Below are 23,015 nucleotides of genomic sequence, written 5' to 3' on the forward strand. Positions count from 1 at the left end.
TGGTACACAAGCTTCATATGCAAAAAAGGGCACCAAGGCCCCACTACAAAGAAAAAAAGTGCAGTCAGGAAACTGATTTTTGACCACAGCATGCCCATTGGCATGGACACAAGGGGTCAGGCAATCTGCTTTGTCTCTCCCCATCTTGATGCTTTGAAACATGACTGGAGCCCTAGCCTTTTGCCACATGCTATTTCTATTGCTTGAAACTGAGGGGCCGAGGGTGGGTAGCAGCTTGCTGATAAGGGCCAAGCCCACACTAATGGCAGCAAAGTAAGCCTGTTTCCTGGGAACTTTTTTCAATGCCTTATTTTACTGGGCCCCTCACTTTGCATAGCCACCCCGGTGCCCTATGCCAGGGGCATATGGAACTTGTTTTCTAATCACAGCAGGACCAAGTTTAGGAAAGCTAAAGGAACGCTTTCCTTAGTACACAATGCCAAGGGGATGAAGAGAGCCTCTCTCTTTACGCTTTTTCAGCCATTACCCGAGCTAGTTTGAAGGGAAAGCCTGGTCTAAAAGCCCCCAAAATTGCCTGGAGATAAGTTTGGTCAGTCCTTGCCTACTTTCTCATGGGAGCCACACCAAAAAAAAGATTTTTTGTAGCACTCACCTAGGGAGCAAACTCAGCCAGTCAAGCTAGCTGACTGCCTCCATTAGCACAGCCTGAAGAACCCTGCACTAATGAAGTTATGAAGCTATTACCTCACATGAGAATGGACCACATCAAAGTTGTTCACACTCAAACACTAAAAATGTGGTGCCTAGAACCTGAGAGCATTCATAACTTGCCTTTTTGAGCTGTAGTTTAAGTGTGATGTGATTCTTAAAGATTAACTGTCCCAAACTCAAATGTTGAAATTCTAAATTAGGATTTCCCTCTGCCCCCAAAACAGATTGTGAATATTTCCCCTTTTCTCCAGACTGTTGGTACTAGCCCTGAAGTGACATGCAGCTACTCCTAGAGGGAGACAGAGGAACAGAAATGAGTACTGGATGCTAATTTCTTAGGAAACAGGGTATGTCAGATAGCAGCTATGACCACCACTTACTATATTGCTATAAAACATTTCCAAATCTGAAAAATTAAAACAAGTGTGAGAGAGAAGAGAAAAAGTAGTTGAGTATATGAATGGAGCAGTCAACTGCAAAATGGGTGTGAGGAAAGGAGCTCGAGAATAAGTAGTCACAGCTAAGTAGATTACTCAGCATGCCACAGTTAGATGCCTTAAGACTTCCACATCTCTACACATTAATTCATTTAGTTCTGGGAAGGGCCTGAATTCTGACAAGCTCCTCTGAGTAATGATTTGCAGAGGAACTCCCTCCATATATCACCTCCTGCGGTAACAGAGATGCCACAGGCTGACATTAAAGCCAAGGACTAGAAGAGAAAGCTGACTACACCTTTGCCAGTTTGACTGGTCTGATGTGACACAGCTGTAATTACACAAGAAAAAACCGACATTAAATGATACCCACCTAGCCACTACAGTGAGCAACTGGAGGGTATCCTGACTGAAAGGGAAACCAGGGATTGGGGAAAAAGACCAAGAGAAACAGGGACAGAAGACAGACACTGTTGGGCATAAGAATGCACAAAGGCGTAGTGTGGTATTTCCTGGTGCTTCATCTTATTGCAACCTTAGTCAGTTAAATTTTAACTCCTTCCCAGGAGAATCATTTCCACATTCACACAAACCAAGATTAACTTAAGTGAGTGACTATGATTTTCACCACTGATTCTAATTGTGTAGCTCTTTTGTGGAAAATCAATGATTTAGTATACGACTGTTTTATAACAGCCTTAAAAAAAAAACAAAAAAAAAAAAAACAAAAAAAAACAGTTCTTGATTTAGAAGTATGGTATTGTGCATCACTGGCCCCCAACCTTTTCACCACAGCAACCCTCACCAAAACCATTGTGCTTCTGGAGTCCTACCATTATACACACTATATATAGGTTATTTTTAACTGCAACTGCACAACAGCAATTCTGACTTAACACTTAACTATAGCTCCCTGTTCCCAATGTCCCTCCTAGACAAGCCCAAAGTCTGCTGGGTGTCCCCCAAACCTCTTTGCTCGTGTTCTGTTAGCCCTGCCTGCCCTTTTTCTCTTTACAGTCAGGACACAAATGCTATCAGGCTGAAGGGGGCACTTGCTGGCTTTAGACATTTTTGGAGTACTCCAGCCATTGTCTGAATCCTGCTCCCTATGTGTTCCCTGTAAGCTGAGGGCTTGGTTGGTCACCCAGAAGAGTTAAATGCTACCCAGCAGAACAGCAGAGCGCCCACAGCCAGCAACATGCATTTCTACTGATGGTACACATCTGCACACGGATGGAAAAAAATAGAGGGAACATTGCTACCCACATTGCTACCTGTTCACCTGGCCTAGTGGAGCACGGCTCCAAATTCTCATTTCCAAGATAAATGCTAGTTAGGCACAAGGCATCTGAAAAGTGGTTAGGCCATGGCATAACATAAGTATTGCTCTCTTATCCCAGTGCTGTAATTCAGGATTCTGGGTAACACCTAGAACCTTCCCCTGGTGGAAACTACACAGGCAATAAAAAAAAGTTTGAATATCTGAACAAGCTGTTTCAATATTACAAATCTATAAGAGGCAACAACAGGGAAGTTATAATTCAGTGTGCTCTAAATTAGCTTTGGTAATAACCAGAAAAATTTAAGAGTTCAATAGTAAAAAACCAGCACTATATTTTATTTCTTGTAAAAATCTTTTATACACATGCAGACTAAAACCAGTGTAAGAAAGTATTCACCATTGTTTAGACAAATAACTATACTTAAATATAAGTGTCTGCAATTGGCTTGTATAAAAATAATGTACTTTTTTAAACAGAAGTATGTTCTCCAGTTCTGATATTGATAAACAATAACTCTAATACATACAATTTAACCTGATCATTGTTTTCAATCGTTTGATACTGCTACGGTATTTTATGTGCAAAAAATTAAAGTCCAAAGGAAAAAACGTCCTACATGTTTTAGAAAATTAGATGTTGGGCTTTAAATAAATCGAATCCTAATTATTCTCTCTTCCAATGTCAGTCCAAACGCTGCATTATATACAGGTTTAACTAAAAACTAGTCGCAGGCCCAAAACTTAGCGTCTGTGTCTGCTATGTCCTGACCGACTGCTGCTATGATGCTTGCCTTTATGAGATCTCTCAAATGAACGGGATCTTTCACGCCTGTCCCTGTGATGTCCCCGTTCATGCCTGTGTTTCTTGGCAGCATCAGAGTGATCCCTGGATTTACTCTGAGAACGAGAGCGAGACTTTTTCCTTTTATGACCATGCCTATTTGCACTCTTCAACTCATCCCTGCTGTGCTTGGCTTTTAGGTGTGGAGATCCATGATTATGATGTCTGTGAGGACTGCCACTGTGACTTCGGGACCTGCTTCTTGACCTTGAGCTGTACGTTCCAGATAGACTCCTCCTATTATTGTAACTTAAAAAAGAGACAATGATTTTTTTTAAATTTAAAAAAAATTAAGAAACCTGCTTCCATTTTAAACAGAAGGTTTGAAAAAAAAAAATCTAGACTGTAACAAGCATCCAGAGCACAAGTAGCCTAATGTCAAATTACTTTACCAGTATATCCCACATATCTGAATGTGGAATTTCCGCTAATCAATTCAAAGCAGCTCCCCCTTACCTTTAACCCACTCTATGGTACTGAAAGCTCAACATAAGCAACCATTCAAAAGGAGATTGTGGTTCTTACACACTACACTTACTCTTATTTACGTACTGGGGCAGTAAGATGTTAATAGTGACAGATCAAATCAGTTTGATCATAGATCAAGCTCATTCATATCCTTAAGATATTATTTAAGGCTCTTTTACAAATTCCAGCAGACACTGCATTGGCTTGAAACGTAAATACAGATTTTTCTTTGCAAACATAGCTATAAGATTTCTGTGTGCGCCCAGTTCCTAACAGTTCCAATGAAAAATGGGTAGCCACAGAACAAGATCCAATCTCTAAAGCTATATATTAAAATAGGTATTAATATTTATGCACGTCAGATATTTGAGAGGGTTACAACATACACGGAAAGTTTAAAAGTTTGGTTGCATAGGAGACTTCATTTCTTATGGTACTTTCACTACACACAACTATAGCAGACCCTCACTTTGTATGGGCTTTACGTACGCATTTTCATATTAATGTGAGTTGAGTCCAGGGGACCCTACTTTATTGCATCCGCTTACCCCCGAGTTTCAGGCTGGCTCAGAGGCTCCTTAGGAGGCAGATCCTGCCTTGCCGCTGCCCAGTTCTGCAGCACCAGGCGCTGAGGGGGCAGGCATGGCTGGCGCAGTCCCAGGATCAAGCCACACTTTGGCTAGAGCTGCTGCCATCGGAGCAGCCCTGGGACCAAGCTGCACTGCGGTGGGGACAACACAGCTGCTCCGCACGGCCAGCGGCTGGAGCAGAAGGCACCCAGTCCCACCCCAACCTGGTCCCTACCCACTCGCTCACAGGGGGAGCTGGAGCCACCACCTGGTGCAGGAATCTCCAGACCCCCACTTCCCCCAGCCAGCGAAACTCCAGCCATCTCCCAACCTCTCCCACCACTTTACACAAAATTGGATTTACGCAGAGGTTGCCCAGGACACAGCCTCAATGTAAATCAAGGGTTTACTATATTTTTTAAGTTTTAAGGGAAGCACTTAGTTTTCTATTCAAATATTTTCAGAATTTTCTTAGGTGCAAATGATTGTTTTCAAATCATCATAAGAGGACGGTACTTTCTGCCATAGTTAAGTTTTAGTATGATTTCTTACTCTTCAGTATTTATGGATAATCACGGATTTTCATCCGCTAGCAGCTGCATTTTAGTATCTACTGGACATCAGCACAATTGTTATATTATACTCTAAGCATTTGCTATCAGTAATCTAAGATCTACTAGATGGAATGGTATTTTGAATTATCCACTTAAAACAGGGTATTTAGAAAACAAATAGTATTATTTTACTTACTGTCTTCTAGGAGTATGAGATCTAGATCGTGACTTTGTTCTTGATCTTGACCTACTAGCACTTCTGCTGCTTCTACTCCTCTTGCTTTCTTTTCTCATGCTTAAATGTTAAGAAGATCATACTCAGCAAATGCAAATTTAGTCTCACAACTAGATGGCCAGTGCCTCACTTATGTTTGGCTGGCTTAAGAAAACCAAAATTTTACCCACCCATTGTAAGGGCTCTTTGAAGCTAGTTGCCTTTCTTCTGGTTCTTTCTTAATCGTTTTGGCATTCACAGATACTGGTGTTTTCTCCTCTGTTTTCATTTCTCTTGGGGAAGCTAAGAATTAGAGGAAGGTGAAGAGGTTATACACAGACAGCAAATTCTACCACTGTTTCCCTTCACATGTTTTACTTAGAATCATGGGAAAAAGACTGCCATTGCATCTTTCCTATAGTCAGGATTAGACTGTTTGGAACAAAGTCTGAGAATAGAAGCCAGTCCTAGTTGGCCTCTCAGACTATACCTACATGGCAGGTGCCACATCAGGATACTGCAGTATCCTGAAATGGCTGCCCTCGTCTATACGATGTGCCCATTGTCTCCCAACAGTTTGGGATAACGGGTGTGCGCTATTTTGGCATCCCTAAAAGCCTCACTGCATGAGGAGTATAGGGATACTTAGACATAGGGCTTTATTTTGGGTCGTGGTGCTGTTTACACAGCAGCACCACATGCCGAAATAGCAGATTTGAAATCTACTTGAAACATGCTACATAATTTGTGCACTGCAAACTGCGTAGCTTCTTTCGAGCTTAGGCCACTGCCTACACATAGCTTCATTGAGAGATGCAGACAAGGCGATTCTTAGTTAAGCAAAGAAACATCTTACTATTTGCTTGATTGAGCACATAAGTTCGTGGGACCACATAATCAGGTCATCTAAGCAACAGCAAAACATTTAGGGTTTCATTTCAGACCCAATTACATGATTTGCACCCATGTGATGTTATTTAAGAGAAAGGTTCTCTCTTTACTTCAATTAGCCAAAGGCAGAAAACTGAGTTGCTAGCTTATTCCATGTCTTCAAATCCCATTTTCACACTGCTTTTCAAGGGAGCTTGCCATAAGCCAAATTATCCCATCACATTTAGATATCTATAAGGGACTTCTGCATGCACTACACTTCAAGGAAGTTTTAAAGTTCAGTGATATTGCTAGTTCCCAAGGAACAGTTGCTACCTTGAAAGATGCATGGAAAATAATTTTGTTTTCTATTTGCTCTAGTCTTCAGATAACACACCCATTTATTATAGTGTTTGTACACACTGCCTAGTACAATCTGCCCAACCTAGCTGTGGCCTTTAAGTGCTACTGAAATTCAAACATTTAAAAAATAGCTTTCTTTGAACGACCAGCAATTTCTGAACTCATAGCATCCCTTTCTGAAGTTCCATAAGCATAATTTTAATTACTGGCTGGTGTGTTAAATTTATAGCCACAGGTTAAGTTTTGTGCAGTGTCTATATTACTACCCAGACAGCACTGCTACCAGAACTTCCAGCGTTAGATTTCTGAATAGGTCAAATTCACAGCTTTGAATGCAATGGCCCTGCTAAATGTTACATGGTTAACCATACTGAGAATTAGTTTTCAAAAATCACTTGTTAGAAATACCTAGCACAAGTAAAATAAGCATCAGAACTCCAAGATGTTCAAGTTGCATCAAGTGACTAGAGATTTCAACTTAGTGTCACTTTAAATCTTTTTCTTGTCAGTGTTTCTGAAACGCAAAACCCCACGTTCCCAGACAACTTCCAATGGAGAATAAGAAATTTTACATCTCATTCTATTTATTGCATCAAGACATAAAAGAAGAAACTCATAGAAGACGTCTGCCAACAGCACTTCCTTGCACTGTAACTTACATGGTTTGGAAGCAGGTGAAAAGCCACCCAGTGTTGAGAGAGCTGGAGTACCATCTGGGTTTAATCCTTTTGCTTTAAGTTTAGCTTCCTGTAATGCCATTTTTCTCTTTTCTACTTCTTTATCCAGCAATTCATAATTAGGCTGTGTAAAAAAGGAATATGCTCAGTTAAGATTTTAAACCAAGATTCCTTTAGTCAATATCCTGCACCTGTTAGCGTATAACACACACATTGACTAAGCAACTTAACTGACACTTGTCATATGCTGTTTGCTTTCTCATCTTCTTCTTGAATGAGCATCTGGGGAGTGTGGTGGAGATTTTTGTTCTGGTAGATTTGTACATATGTGTTCAACCTAATGTTATTGTCTTTTAAGTTAATCAATTCTAAAAACCAAGTTACCTTTTTTCTAGTATATAGCTTAAGAGTTGTTACACATATCTCCTGAATCTCTTCTTCTGTGGTGCCAAATAGTAGAAACCAATGAGGACGGGTAGGCAGTGGAATCTGTAAGACAGAATTAGGCCTCAACATCTTAAGATCAAAGAAATCTGACCTTTAATACTGTATCTTTACAGATGTTTTCCAGGAACAAAACCAAAGTTACTAATAAGGAATACACCAACCCCAACATTCTCCTCTCCTCCCCACAGGGCATCGCCCCCAAACACACACTCACCTGAAGAGCTCTCGCAGCAAGATAAATACAAGCACATGCTATTGTCTCTGGTTGAAAACGAACGAACACATTAGTCCGAAGACTGTCATTCATGTAATTCCTAGGAAAAAGGTTAATTAGAAGTTGTTTCATATTTGCTTATCAATGAGTTAAAAAAAATGGAGACTCAATCTACTTTATTATTTTTTCTTTAAATTACATATGCATTTTGCCTTTTTTAGGCTTTAGTACTACCACCACTGTAAAGGAAAACATGTTGAATTTGTTGTTTCACTTTTGCGACATCAAAATATGCACCATTATCACTGCCCTTAAGTCCCAATGCAAGAACTACTTATCCCTTAGAACTCTGAAGGTCACCAAATGAGGGATTGTTTGCAAATGTTATGTTCAAACTGATTTTTCCAAATACTTTAAGATATTCTATGAAGTGTCCATCAAGCTAAATTTTGCCAATATATATAAAAACCAGTTTGCCCAGTTATATGATCAGCTAAGAATGTTTTTTCTAGAAATGTTTGCTTGCAATTAAGCAATGAAAGTCTTCTATCCAAAAGAGTAAATGCTTTGTCTGAAACTTGAATGTTTAACTGCCATACTTTTATATCCACTATTATTGGGTGGATAAAGATATAACCAATGAAGACTGAAATGTTACACATAACAGTTCTGCTTCAAGTTTATTCTATTTTTGCGAGCAGATAACTATTTAATCTTGTTTTGAACAAAATTAAAAATAAACTACATCTTCCAATAATCATTGGGACTGGTAATTTCAAATTGCATAGTTAACTTCTCACTCACCACATTTAAAGTACTTTTCCTCTGGCAAGCTAGTACTGCGAAGTATTGTTATGCCAATAATGATTTTTGAACTTCAGAGACAGCTCTAAAAATTCACACGAATCACACAAGTTAACACTACAACTGATTACCAGTGTTTGTATAAAATGACGCCAATGCCAATTTGCAGTTCTAAATAATGTAAGAAAGTATTAGCATGCTGTATTCACTTTAAGAAACTTTTGTAATCCAAATTTAAGTCAACTGAATCCATACTGCTTGAAAGTAGGTCAATCCAAAATGTGTCCATGGGTCCTTCAGATACACTACAGTACAGTAGCTAGGCAACAAATACACATTTAGAAACACGTTGAACAGTTACTTCTAGAAGCAAATATACAAATCCTTTTGACACCCGGACAGAACTAGAAGATGCTGCCAGATGGATATGGACCACTTCAGTGAATCTCGGATGAGAGCTTGCACTGGATTGACTGGAGAGAAGGGCAGCCAATCAGGCCATCCCCAGGTGAGCTGTGGTGCAGAGGGCAGAGTTCTATGACTTACCATCATGGACTACCCTTTAATTAAAGAGTAGAAAAAAGAACAAAGTTAAATTGAGTTCTCCATTAAAAAAAAGTTAATCAAACCATGAAAATAGTAAGCAGAAACAAGCATTAAATGCATTTGGTAATGTATATATTTTACTCTTGTAACTTACAGATCATTATTTGCATATAGGACATCAAGCTTGTTATTTCTGCTACTATTTTCCTGGCTAAGAAAAATGGATAAGAATCAACTTACCAGGCTGTCTGAACGAGGGTTTGATTACGTTCACATTCTAAGACTTGTAAATACATAACAATGATCTGAGGGATAAGAGAGAAACTCAACTTTAACATACAAGGAAAAAAAAAATGACAGATCCATATATTTAACATTACAGAAACAGTGTTCTTAAATTTATGTGGCTTTCTACCTCCATACCTCAGAATTGGCCACAAACCCATGTACAGCTAATCCAATCAAGTTTGTGGCCTACCGAGACACCCCCAATTTTACAACATTTAGATTATCACTTCTGACAGTTTAGACTTTTAAGACAAAACAAAACTACCAATCCCCCAAATGTTTCAGCTGCATAGACAGAATTAACTCATTACCTATAGAGATATGGAAGAGACACTCCTAGTCATTTCCAAACCTGCATTTCTTCTACTACAGGTCACAAAGATGCTGTCAAGGTAGCTCAAGATTTGCAAGAATATATTTCATTTGACAACTCACCTTATGTGGATGCTTGACATGAACACAAAATCCCAACTCCTTCAGTACCCTCCTTTCTGCTTTGATTACTTGATTTTTGGTGTTTATGTAGTTCTGATCAAGTATCAATGGGCTTGGAGTCCTATAGTTTGTAAGAAATAAAATCAAAACTGTTTCGCATATCCCAAAGAGTTGCATCTCTGTTTTCCCTTTCAACCAACTAATGGCAACAGAAACCTGTTTTAAACTCCTGCAAGCAAGTTTAAGCATTAATCTTGTGCTGTCCAAGTTTAAACTTAAATTTCAACCTGTAACATAACTGATTGTAGTTAAACTAAAACTGACTTTTGCTAACATTACTTTTTCATTGACTCTGCAAACAGCTAGTATCAAGTTAAAAATTACATTTACCATCTATAATGCACATTTTAGACATCTATAATGCCAACATTTGAAAGTGAGAAGCAACCTAAGTATGCTAATTGTTACCTCAAGCAAAAGGCTTGTTTTAACTATTTAAATGCTGTATCAGCTACTACTAAATTTAATTTATGCAAGTTAATGTTTTATTGTACTGGAAATGCCTATGTATGGGATGAAATTGAAGAGTCCCTACCAAAATCTGAGGGGGGGGGAGCGCATCAATATCCAATTTTAAGAGTAAACAATTCCCATGTGAGCTTCAAAGGAGACCAACAGTGACCTCTGAGCAAAAACAACCCCAAAACGAACACTACATCATATTACACAAAGCATGACACTAAGGAACAATTCTGCTGAAGAACAACTGAACTGTTAGAAAAACCAATGTGTGAAGTTCACAACTTCAATGTGTACAAGGTAAGAATTCTTCACATACAAAAACAAACCCATTATATCATGCAATTTCTAAACTTCCCACTCATAATCCTGTAATACATTGCATTCAGGTAATTAAAAATGTGAAATCTTAAAAAAAAAAACAAAAAACAACCCACAAAACACTACAGGAATTAGTTCCTGTACAGCTTAGTCCCCCAGGCAACAAGTCCTCTTCTGTGTTCCTCCCCTTGTCTAGACTTTTCCCTTCTTAACTCATCTTTGTCTACTTTTTTTTTTTAAATATTGTCAATTTAGCTTACAAGCTCAATAGAGCAAAAGCCTGTTTTATATGCCTGGGAAGTGCAATGAATGTTTCTGATACTATGCAAGTCAAGGATAACAGTGAACCCCCAATAAAAGCACTGGATACCCACAAACAGGCAGAGCACATGAGAGGCCCTCCAGCTTAGTGGGCTGCAGCAACGCACGGCCCACTAGGGTTCCACCTGTAGACCACAGACCCTCCCTCCCATCTAACCCCCCCATGCACCTCTCTTGCATTGCAGCGGTGGAACAGCACAGTTCAGAAGTGTTGTGGAGGTGAAGACTAGTAAGTGCAGGACAACAGTAATTGCCCAATGTGTGAGAGGTGGGGGGGGGGCATGTTGGGGGTGGGGAGTGTCAGCAGACAGGGGGCCTGTGGTCTGCCCAGCACTGCCCCTCAATAATTACACTGCAAAAAAAATTTAACACATTGCATTAGCCAGTTTTTCCTCTAGCATTCCCAGCTAAATCTTCTACAATTACAAATTTGACTGCAAAGATGCAATACCCATCAATACAGAAAGACGTGCTCTGTTGCATCTGCAAATACATGTCACATGAGTCTCAAACACTACACACATTCTGCAAGATTCACTTCTTAGCCCAATGAACCAGACCACAGAAGCTAAGTAATTCATAGTGTAGTTCCTTCCACTGGCAGAGTGGTGCCAAAGATACTGGGAAATCCAAACATGAATGGCATTCACAGTTAGATTAATTGTAGTACATGGGAGCACTGTGAATTAATTCCACAGCAGCTCAAAAGAGGTCATTAAACTCCACTTCCCTGATGTGGGTACTACAAGAACTTCAAAGAAATTCTATTAAAAACTTAAATCCTTCAAACAGATAAGCACAAAACTTTGATTAAAGACAATGTAATATGTCTTATTAACAATCAGGATAGACTTTTTCCTTTAAAATCAAGGTAAAAAATTCTTGGTCAAGTTTAGTCAAGGTCTAAACCCCAGCAAAAATTAAAAATGATAATTACATAATACAGTGATAAGATTTCCAGATCCATTCAAAAGTGTTTGATGGTCTGGATTTGACCTGCTGTCCATCTACTGACTATGTCCGCAGTAGAGCATAGTCAGCCATGTTTTAAGCAAGGGTAACTCGTTTATGAGCCATTAGCAGACTGAGGAAAAAAGTCAAGATGTTTGTTTTTAAAATGAAAGTGCATCAGTCGTAACTCAATTCTGTATAGTTTTCACGTTTTAGATCATCATGGACTTAAAGTAAAATGCAGCAAGTTACCAAATCTGAAACAGGAACACAAATACCATGGACTGGGTAATCATTAAATCTCTTTCCCACAGATAAGTAAATACCCAACAATAATTTGTGGAATAAGCCATATATAGTCTAGTTATTTAACTTCAATTACTGCAAAAGTTACAACCTAGTTATCAAAACATCTGCTCTTTTAGGAGGGAATCACTGAGAATTCCTCCTTTACCAAGGAACAACTGGTCACCAAGGATTCATTACATTCAGTGTCTCCTAATGAGTTTTAAGATATGCTCCCCATCAATTATTCTGAATGGCATGGGTAGGATTTTAGAAAAACTGGTGAAATTAGTCAGTATAAAAGGTAGCTTATCCTGAAGCCTCAGCAGAATTTTTCAGAGACAGTAGTAGCTTTGATATTAATTGCCAAAGTATAAAAATCACTATACTTCAAGGCAAAAACTGTTAGTTTAGCTACATCTTTCAACTCCTTTTCTTGTTAACAAAGTTACTTTGCGATCAGAGAAACATCTCCCTGAACACTTCAGCCCACAAAACTCAAGGAGCCAGAACATTTTCATAGGCCTAATATAAACGTTCGTGACAACAATTCATATGCAATGTCTATTTCCTTTGTTCCACTCATCTCTGCAAAAGCCTATATTGATTCTCAAACACCACAACGCTATCCAGACTATAAACAAAAAGACTAAAAAGCAGAGTTATAAACTACTCTATATTTGTAGATAAAGTACTCTCAAACAACTGCACAAGATGCCCAGAAATGAGACAGGGAGGGATGATGATCATCAAAGCATGACTGTTTTACTAAAATTGCCCATATATGCACTATGCTTACCAGGGACATGAGTTTTATGGCACAACAATCCTCAGACTCCAGAGATATAACTTGCATTCATAGCAGCTAGAAATCATTAAAAGAAAAACTAAAGATGTGTTATTTAGGATCTGCCCTCACACAAATACTGTTCTGCAAGAAAGAGACCACTGTGCCATACTGGTGGCAGAATGTAAATCTTATGTCTTAAACTAAAGAATGAACAATTAAGGATTTACATAATTCATGAACACAGTATGTGGTGGAAATCAAGATGTATTACAAATTACTGCCTGGTAAGAGGCAAGAAAGCCTGCCATTGCTCCTCCCTGCGACTGTCCTTGATCACCAATATTTTCCATTTTGCTGCTGGGCTGAAGAGAGCAGAAGAATCAAGCACTTCAATGACCATTGTAATATCTACCCTCTATTTATGCCTCACAATTGCACCCCAAATCAGCTTTTGGAGTCTCTCCCTGAACCTAGCAGTCTATTTTGCAGTACCATCATTACAGGTGAAATTCAAAAGAAAAGTACACACTATATGGAACTAGTGTCCATAACCTGAATAGCCTTACTTAATACAAAACTATGACTAGTAAATCAGGCCACAAGATGTAGCTATTTTGTAATATCAATCATTAAATGAACTGTCAAGAATGCAATCTTTTCTACCACTCCTACTTGAAATCACCAACTAATACTGAAGCAATACATTTTTTTCCATTTAAAAGAAGATGGATAAGAGGCAGAAAATACAAGAAAAATCCTGCTTTTCTAAACATTTAGAAATATCACAATGCCTCACACATGATCCATTCAGACCTCTCACTGCCAAATGAAAGCCTGAAATTTGTCACGCTAAATGTGACAAAAGAGCAAACTCTATTTGCCAGAAATACTAATGAACACATAGTGGCTTTTAGTATATAAATCTTGAAGGCTGCAATGTCAAAGTTATTTCACTGATGTAGTGAAAACAAGTGTTTAAAAATTGTTCAAAAACAAGCTTCCTAAAAGCTTCCTTTAATTCAGTTCATAAGACTATAAAACTGATGTCAGAGTGTGTATTTCCAGCCCAATCTGAATTTCAACTCTGAATCCTGTTAGCATATATATTTTATACACAGAGTTAGAAAAAACAAGGGCTATAACTTGGGTTCCACATGCTAAACATGACTCAATGAATGCAGTCAGGCATGTTTTCAGACATTCCAATGGAACAAGTTCTTAGTGTGCTAATAAAAACAGTCTTTGAATATAATACCAAATACAGACTTATTCAAGCACACAAAAATTTTATGTCAACTCCATGGCATACAGCCACAGTGAATAAACAGAAGTATTTATCAAGAAAGTACCTCTTAAGTCAGTTGCCTACTATCTGGAACTAAGCTACTTAGTCAACCAAAGGTTTTTACAACCTTATTACTAGAATTCAGGGTTCTCAGCCCCAGTCATGCAAACACAAGCACAGGAAGGTTAGTTTAAAAAAAACCCAACAGCTAAGTAAACTGTGAGTATGTTGGGCCAGGGTCTGTCTTGTATTCTTGGGGTGCGGGTGGAATGTATAGCAAGTCTCTATCGTAACAAGCAAAAATTGGAACTAGAAACCAGTAAATGTCTATAACAAACATTGGATCTTTTATTGCTACAGTGCTTTTAGAAATCTGAGTTTTAGTACTTTACAAATAAAGTTACTAGAAATCAGATCAAGAAAAAAAAAAAAAACAAACAAACTAAGGGAAGGTCTATACTAGACCCGAGCATCAATGAATCTACAACTGACTTATCTGTCTGTCCTCCCTAAGGAACACTGTTGACAACCTCCCTTACTCCTCATTATCATGAGGAGTACAGGGGTCAACTGTCCACCCTAACAGTTGAATATCATGCGTCCCCCCCTAGGTGTGCGAAATCAAACCCTGGAAGATCAACCCTGACTAGGTCGATCTCCCAGTGAGTATAGATGTACCCAAACTGTAACGTAACTAGCCTGTTACAATTCTCGTGTCAAGATGTGAGAGAAAATTCTCAATACAGCCTAACTGTTAGCTTCAAATATTAAACTAATATAACTAAAAACCTGGACAGCAAAGAAAAAAGCTTATAACAAGATACAGGAGCGCTTCCAAATGGTTCACCAGCGGCCAACCTGTTAGTCCCCCGATTCCAGTGACCTATTCTCAGAGCACTGGCTTCTCCTTGGGGATTTTCGATACTTCACTCACTGTTGCCATGACGACAGCTTCATCTCTATGTACCACTCCACATCACCCAGGCTTTGGTAAATGTAGCTGGTCGCTGTATAGTTGGTTGCAAGGGAAAAAAGAGCTGAAGTTAATAACATGTACAGATTATGTATTAGTAAGCTCGAAAATAGTACAGAAAAACGTTTATATTTGGCTTGCTTTTTTAAAAAAAGCAAGCCTGAAGGTCATAATTAGACATTAATTTCACGCAGATTCACTTATCAGAACCTTAAGGCCATAGCACTCATTTCTCTTTAAGTGAATTAACAAATGGGCCAGTAAATGACTGTGTCTTTGTGGATGATGCATTCTAAACATCACTTAACATGGATAAATGATTCTGATTTGGGAGAGGCTGTCTGGAAAAGTGGGCTTACAAGTACATTTCAGTTTCTCTAATGCTTAATATAAAAATGACCCAATCTTATTCTCATAGGACACAAAGCATTTTGATATCCCCAATTAACATTTAGTATGTTTCAAATCAGAAACATTAAGAAGTGAACCAGGTTTTAGCAAAAAAATCAGCAAATTTTTTGGTGTAATTATGGCAAATGGTAGCCATCATGAGATTATTCCATGGACCCCAAATTCAATATAATGTTACAGTATTCTTCCAGTGCCAACTTGTACAAGAAATCATTAGTTCCTCATTTTTTAAACTAGGGTCCATTCAAAAATCAGACATGGATCGGATTTTTTTTGTTTAAGTAAAACTGACTTTAGAGGTGGCATGCACTGCAAAAATAGTTTAAGCAATTAATATGATAAAAAGTCATAATTCAAATAATTTCCTTAATCTTTTTCTATTCTACTTCCAGTAGTAGAATATTTTTATTTTAATTCCCCTTTGGTCTGACAAGTCAGAACACAGGAGTTTTATTTTTAGCAATTAAAAAAGGAAGTCCCTCAGAGCTTTTATTCACTTTATTCTGTATCCGTCAATGTAGTAAATACAACTAGATATATTGACTAGTGACAAGATAAGTGAGGTAGTAACAAACTGCTTCATTAATAGCTGCGAAGTCTGCATTACTGTTCTAAAAACCAGGCTTAAACATTGCCACACTGTGAAATATTTGAGCATGCCTCTCCTTCACATTCCTTGCACTCTCTTTAACCTTGACACACAACCTTGCTTTAAAACTCAGAAAACCAAAAATTAAGCACTCACAACTGATTTCCAAGATCCTAGTGTACCATTAAAGTATCTCTCTCAGGTTCTGTAATCATAGGTGAACTCAGCTTCCAAAATTCAATCCTACATTCTTTGCTGATGATGTGTCATTCAAGTTCCATATGCTGCAGAGCAAATCACACTTTCCACTGTCACTTTATCATACTGCTTTCTCACCACAAATACTATTACTTATTACTTGCTTAGAGACTTCACTCTTCATACTGTCTGAGCTAACTAAATGAAGTATATTCTAAGAAACAAATCACTAAGATGTTCATTACAGATTTACACATACTTACCCTAAAGATTTTTTTTTTAAAAATACAAAATAATCTACACCCTAACCAAACTTACACCTAAAGGCTTTATTTCAGAAACGCAAAGGCCCCCAATTCAATTAGGCTCAGACTTCATATTGGAACCAATACTAGAGGCTAACCACTATATAAATCATGTGTTCAGAATGATATAGTTCTATTTTTGCCAAATCCAAGTCACACTGATAGAAACCAGTCACACAAATGTCCCTTCTCAATGTTAGGCTGTTGGAACTAGCCTGAAAAGTTGAAGTGGTTTGATAAATGTGGCATAATTTACTGCCATAGTGCGTGGATATATTGAAAGTGGAGCTAATCTTACCTTTTTGCTCTTAACTGGCGCAAATGATGAAAAACATTTATCACATCTCTTATACGACGAGGCGCTTCTTCAATTTTGGAGGCGAGATTGATGCAGGCCATAGCAACAATCTGAAAAGAAGCCCATTTCCGTCAGACGGGGCATCTACCGGGACGACCCATCGGACTCGTTACACAAGCACAGGGAGGAACTACCTCCTAATGGCGGAACAACACGGCAGTTCCTTAGGAAGCGCAGGCAGGCCCCGGGCTGGGCCAGCGCACTGCCGCCGCCCCCACGCGGAGCGGCCCCAGAGCCGGGACCGGACGACCGCCTCCAGCGGCCCACGCCCCACCCCGGGCCCCGCGCGAACAGGCCGCGACTCACCTCGAAGTTGTGTTTGACGAAGGACTTGGAGTAGAAGAAGCGGTGGAACAGCACCTGCCCCGTCGCCATCGCCACCTGCGAAGACAAGCCCCCGCGAAGGGGAGCGCAGCCGGCTCAGTCAGCGGCACAGGGCGGGAGCGGGGCCGGCTCACCCATTCTCGCCCCGGAAGAGCCGCCGCTAGGCCACCACCGCCGCCGCCATTTTGTGACAAAGACCCAGCTGCCTCCCTCCCCGCGCGGCTCCCCTCCCCCACTCCGACAGCCACACGCGCCTCCTCGCCACAATGGCGTCGTCGTCCCTCGCCCTACGGGCCCAACCGCGGCCCCACCAGCCCCAGCCTAAAGGGCCCACGCGAGGCCCCTCTCCCGCCGCCGCCCAGCCCCGGAAGAGTGGGCGCTCCGGCCCCAGCAGTTACCTGCGGCAGGCGGAGGAGGATGCCGGCCGCCTGTATGAGCTCGCAGCCCAAGATGCGCAAGTCGGTCTCGCTGTGCAGGTCCAACCCGTCCTGCATGGAGGGAGTGGGCGAAAGCCGCTCCTCGGGGATGAGCGAGTGGTCGATGGTGAGCGACACCTCCGAGTACAGCCGGTCCCCGATGAGGATGCCGGGCGCCGCTGGGGCCGGAGGAGGCGCGGCGGGAGCGGCGGCTGGAGAAGGGTGGGTCGTAGCAGAGGCCATGATCGCTAAGCACAAAAGCCACCGCACCCCAAGCCGGCCACGCAGAGAATAACCCGGCCTGCCCGGCGTCTAGTGACGCAGCACACTGCCCAGCAGCGCCTCCGCGCGGTGCGTGCTGGGAAAAAAGAGTCCCCGCTCGCTCGCGCGGCTCGGCCACGCCTAGCACCGTGGTGACGTCCGCGTTCCGTACTTGTTCGCGGTGCGTGGCCCCGCCCGCTTCCTTGCTGGCTCAGGGTCCGGGGTTATGTGCCCAGCTCAGCCGCAGGTTCAGTGGCCCCCGGGGCGGAGGGGCTCGAGCTTTTGGCTTCTCTTGTGTCTTGTTTTTTCTCCAACTCTTAACCGCTTAAAAGAGCCCCGAGGCCTGGGCAGGAGAAAAAGAGTCCCGGGACATTTCTCCTGTTTCTCCGTGTGTGATACAGATTTGCGTTCAGAACAGAAGAAATGAGTGTGGGCCCTTTGCCGTCTCCCTGAGTGATACACGTCTTATCTCGTTCTCTCATAAACCATCAAACAACTGATACTTAACTATCATCCTCCGCAGTGTTTTATTCCAGAATTTCCTAATAAAAATTTCATTCATTTTGTGTTATCAACACATATATTTATTTTCACTTCCATAATGCAGAGGTGTTGGTTTAAAAAAAACACAGCTTACTGCAGTCTGAGGGTGACTTCAGCCTCATTTTATTAGCCCTAAGCTCTAGATTTCTCAGTTTTGCGTATGGTGTTTTTGAGGGGCAGTCTATGTATCTGGCAGCTCTTGCACTCCAGCAGGAGCTGAACTGGTGTCATTAGTGCTATCAGCTGCCCACTAGTCTAGTAAAGGTCATTAAACAACTTGCTCAAAAATGCTAACACTCATCTTACAATCTGCGAGGCTCTATTCGCTGAAATATCTGGTCATGCCTCTTTTCCCCGCCTTAGGGGCTGGGCTCCAGGAGTCCAATATAAACTTTAACAGCTGGATTCCACCCGCCAAACTCCAGTTGAACCAGCTGCTCCCAACATTCCATGCTCCTGACTCAGGCTTGCCTCTGACCGTGCTTTATAGCCATTGAGCAGGACCCCCACAAACTCCCATTCTCAGTTCATTCTTTGGAGCTTCTATTCTGCAATGCAGCAGTATATCCAGCCTCAGGTTTGGTACTGCTGTCATGCTGTGGGCAGGACAGCTGCTGTTATGAGACTGAGACAGGCCTGCCTCATGGGGAAGGGAAACACAAACCTGTCTGGTAACTGAGGCTACGTCTACACTACCGCAGAAGAGGGACGACACAGGATTGATCTTCCAGGGTTTGATTTCACACACACACACACACACACACAAAATGATGCTCTCGGGGGTCAAAGTTGACCCCGTGCTCCCCACAAAAGAGGAGGAATGAGGTCTAAGGCAGAACAACCTTCCCCTGTATAGAAAGACAATGGTAGTTGACCACAGATATGTCAATTTTAGGCACGCAATTGGCGTAGTTAAAATTATGCCTCTGCCATTGACTTCTATGTCTAATGTAAACACAGCTTCAGAAAGAAAGGAAACATTCATTGACTGGTCTGATCACTTTTAAGATGGGAAACATGCACACCCAGGCCTTCTTGATCACTCCCTTGACAGAGAGGAAGGAAACTCATAATCATATACAGTCCCTCCTGTTTGCTCTCATGATGGGAGAGCAGAAATGATCATACCCATAGTTATGTACTGGCCTGCCTGATCACTATCATACTGGGGAGAAAGCTCATAACAGGAACTTGAATTTGTTACAGCCATTTTCATCCTAAAGTGATTTGTAAACTGTCCTTTGTCAATTATTCAAAGTTGGAGAAAACATTACACAGAGAAGCATGAGATACATTTTAATCCCAGAGACCCAATTGACTCTCATATAAACATTTAAGTCTGCTGAATAGTCTAACTGCATATTTAAACATTTAAAACACTGTTATTAAAGTAATTACATAAACACTTGTGGCATGAATGGACTTGAATATTCTTAAATTAAATAGTCTCCTGCCGTAACACAGATGTAGCACTAAAGCACAGAAATTATTAAAGCAAGAACACATCAGTACTACAACAGTGCCATGCTATGCCTTTACTTCTTTTCTACTAGAAGACCAAACCTCTTATTGACAGATGTTGGTTCAGTCGAGTGACAGTTGATCAGTACAATAGTATTCACCTGCTATACTCTGGCTGGTTTAGAAACCTATCATGCTTTGAGTAAGATGCCACTTTACTCATAAACCCTTTAAAAGCCCATTGTATTTGTATAATTAAACGGGTCTTTGGCTTAAATCCGATAAGGTCAGCTCTCCAATAATGTGACCATTCATCACAGATTCCATTTGGTATACATAAGTGACTGAATGCAGCAATTTAAATGCAGAAGTCATTAACACATCTAGTTTATAAGTATACAGCCATATTTTTCTGTGGTAAAAACTCTTTTCAATTCTAGAGGCTTATGACAAAGGTTCCTCAGAGAGGGAAAACTTATGGGATGTAACAATAGAGAAAACATGCAAAATATGGCTCTAGAATAAACAAGATTGATGGAGCTTCACTTGTCCCTTAAGTAACATCAGAGTGTGTGGGAAGGTTTTGGATTCAGAGGGTTAAGGACTCAAAAAAAAAAAATCCCAACAGATTTCCCCTCCCCATTCAACATTTATGTGAATTATACAGTACAAGATACATTGTACAGTTGAATTAATTCTATTAATCTCTTAACCAGCCAAAATAGCTTTTAATGAAAATACTGATGATCTGCACATTGGTCCACATATAGTAAGTATAATTGTTTGTGGTGATCATATTCTGTGTAGACTTTGTTTTGTTTTAAAATTTGAGGCCTCATGGATTCAAATGTCATTTCATAATTTTTAAAAAGCAATAATTCAACCACAAATAAACTTTAAGAATTACTAAGCAGTCTTGAAAAACACATGCCACTGAATTTTCTGTTTCCCCCTTATAAACAGTAGTGCCTTCCTCCACAAGGAACCACTGAAGTAAGCTGAACTGCTTGAAGGGTGGAGTATTACTCAGGAAGGGTGAGGACTACTGAATTTGGACCCATCTGTGCAAATAGCAGGAGACTAAACACAATTCTTTGTTCTAAGCTGCTAAGAGAGAAAATATGAAGGAAAATGCAAGGGAAGGCAAATTCTCAAATGTGACCTACTTTTTAAGATCTATTTCTGGGGAAGCTTTTAAATGGTCAAAAAGGGTTTTCTTAGATTACTAATGGTATGTGATAGTACCTGAAATGATCTCTTATTTAGGGCAGTATTTATGACAACTTCCACCTTTCTAGAATAAAGCAATCCTAGAACCATTACACTTATGTCAAGATCCAGGTGGGCTAAACCTGGGAGGGTTATATTACTGTTTGATAAAAAAGATGCCAGAATTCCAGTCTGATGAGCTCTCATAGGGATTAGATTGTTCAATTTTAACATCGCAGTCCCACACTGCTGCAGGACCAGCACAGAAAATTTTTCTGGTGTTCTAATGGAAAAAAAGGTGCCAGAACTCCCCTCTGGTGCATTCTGCCACAAAAAACAGCCTTGCTCATTACAGTGTATCAGAATTCATGTAGTTCGATTTCTGTGTACCCAGCTGATTGTTGTTAAGGTTTGCCCTTCTTTGGGCAGGGGACTGGACTTGATGACCTCCTAAGGTCTCTTCCAGCACGAGCATTCGATGGTTATGACTGGCAGAACTAGAATCCCATGTAGCAGGGGTAAAGTTTTTACATTCAGTCCCACTTTTCATCCCTGCAGTTAGCAGGCCCTATACCCCAACCAGTCTAATGTAATCCAAACTGATGTAAATTTCTGTTATGTTCACGTGAAAAAAAATAATTCTTTTGGCACATGTAAGAAAATAAATATGTAAAAAAGTAAAACTTTATTAATCAGCATATAAATGTGAATACACATTCAGAAAAACAGTAGCATATTTCAACATTTTTAATGGGGTGGACCAGCTTGAGACCCAGCAGCCCATCCTGATGCATGCCTCCCCAAATGAAATTTCACCTCTCCCGTGGCCTCTCCCACTTTGCACACCCCTATCATAGAGGATGGTGGCAGGGGTGTGCCCTGAACGCAGTATATTGTTTCATTCATGCTGTTCATTCCTGAGATAAGGGCTGCAAACGGAATGCACGCTATTTTATTAATAGTACATTTCCATTACCCTTCATTTCACATGGGCTCCGCCAAAGAACACGGAACATACACTTGGCAACGTCCACTGACATGAACAAAATTACCTCCCAGGTCGTCCCCCTGGCGCGCGCGCGATGGAGGCAAGCCCGTGAGCGTGCACTGATGTAATATAGCCACCCACCCCGTGCACCTAAGCTGCCCCGCATGCGAAAAAAAAGCCCGCCCTGCACACCAGCAGGCTGACGTGACCACACGCGTGAAGAAGGCCACACGCGCGAGCAAGCACTGACACACATGCGCAAGAAACAAAACATGCTTACAAGCACCCGCGGACGGGAAAGAAATCATCGCCCCGCGCTCGCACTGACGCGCGTGCGCTGAAACGCCCTTTCTAACACACGCTGCTCCGGCGAACCCGGCGCGCGCTCCCGACAAGCGCTCGAGCAGTCCCCGCTAGACCCCGCCCTGCTCGTCACGCAATGACGCAGATTTCGCAGCCCTTTCTCAATTTGACCCGGCCGTGCGGGAATTTCCCCTCTTACGAGTCACTTATCGGAATGAGGCCACCTCACTCAAGCTATATCCCTCCGCGGCTTGCGCGACCGAACCGGCACTAGCTTCTTCCTCCCAGTCTTGGTGTCCGCTCTTTGTGAGAGCGCTAGCAAAATCCCACCCCTTGGGACGGATGTGGAGTGTGATTGGCTCGCTCCATATGATTGGCATTAGGCTCTTGGTCCGACGCTTACGTTGTCCAGCCCGCAGCTGCTAAGGTGGTGCACTGCCGCTTCGTCGCAGTACGGCCCGGATTTGAGCAGTTCACAAACAGGCCTGGGGCCGGAGACGAAGGGGTCACTGGGTTGGACCCA

The 23,015-nt window shown here is 41.1% G+C and overlaps 1 protein-coding gene across 1 annotated transcript; it reads right to left on the minus strand.

Moving 5' to 3' along the window:
• Nucleotides 1-2,698: 2,698 nt before the first annotated feature.
• Nucleotides 2,699-18,088, minus strand: CCNL1 (cyclin L1). Its single transcript, XM_075003767.1, has 11 exons — nucleotides 17,710-18,088; nucleotides 17,294-17,368; nucleotides 16,928-17,037; nucleotides 9,682-9,802; nucleotides 9,199-9,263; nucleotides 7,609-7,708; nucleotides 7,332-7,436; nucleotides 6,930-7,071; nucleotides 5,229-5,340; nucleotides 5,020-5,118; nucleotides 2,699-3,481 (listed from the first exon to the last, which is right to left on the minus strand). Exons 1-11 carry the CDS (start codon nucleotides 17,968-17,970, stop codon nucleotides 3,133-3,135), a joined length of 1,539 nt encoding a protein of 512 aa, XP_074859868.1. The 5' UTR covers nucleotides 17,971-18,088; the 3' UTR covers nucleotides 2,699-3,132.
• Between the last annotated feature and the right edge of the window lie 4,927 nt (nucleotides 18,089-23,015).

The sequence above is a fragment of the Carettochelys insculpta genome, chromosome 10, assembly GCF_033958435.1.
Source record: "Carettochelys insculpta isolate YL-2023 chromosome 10, ASM3395843v1, whole genome shotgun sequence".
In the NCBI taxonomy this organism is placed as follows: Eukaryota; Metazoa; Chordata; order Testudines; family Carettochelyidae; genus Carettochelys; species Carettochelys insculpta.

Excerpts from the sequence above, each read along its gene's own strand:
- CCNL1 (XM_075003767.1), bottom strand. The coding sequence starts at position 17,970 with ATGGCCTCTGCTACGACCCACCCTTCTCCAGCCGCCGCTCCCGCCGCG. Across the intron at positions 9,803-16,927 it reads CGCCAGTTAAGAGCAAAAAG|GACTCCAAGCCCATTGATAC; the intron begins GTAAGATTAGCT and ends TACAAACTATAG. Across the intron at positions 7,072-7,331 it reads AGCTATATACTAGAAAAAAG|CCTAATTATGAATTGCTGGA; the intron begins GTAACTTGGTTT and ends TTTTTTACACAG.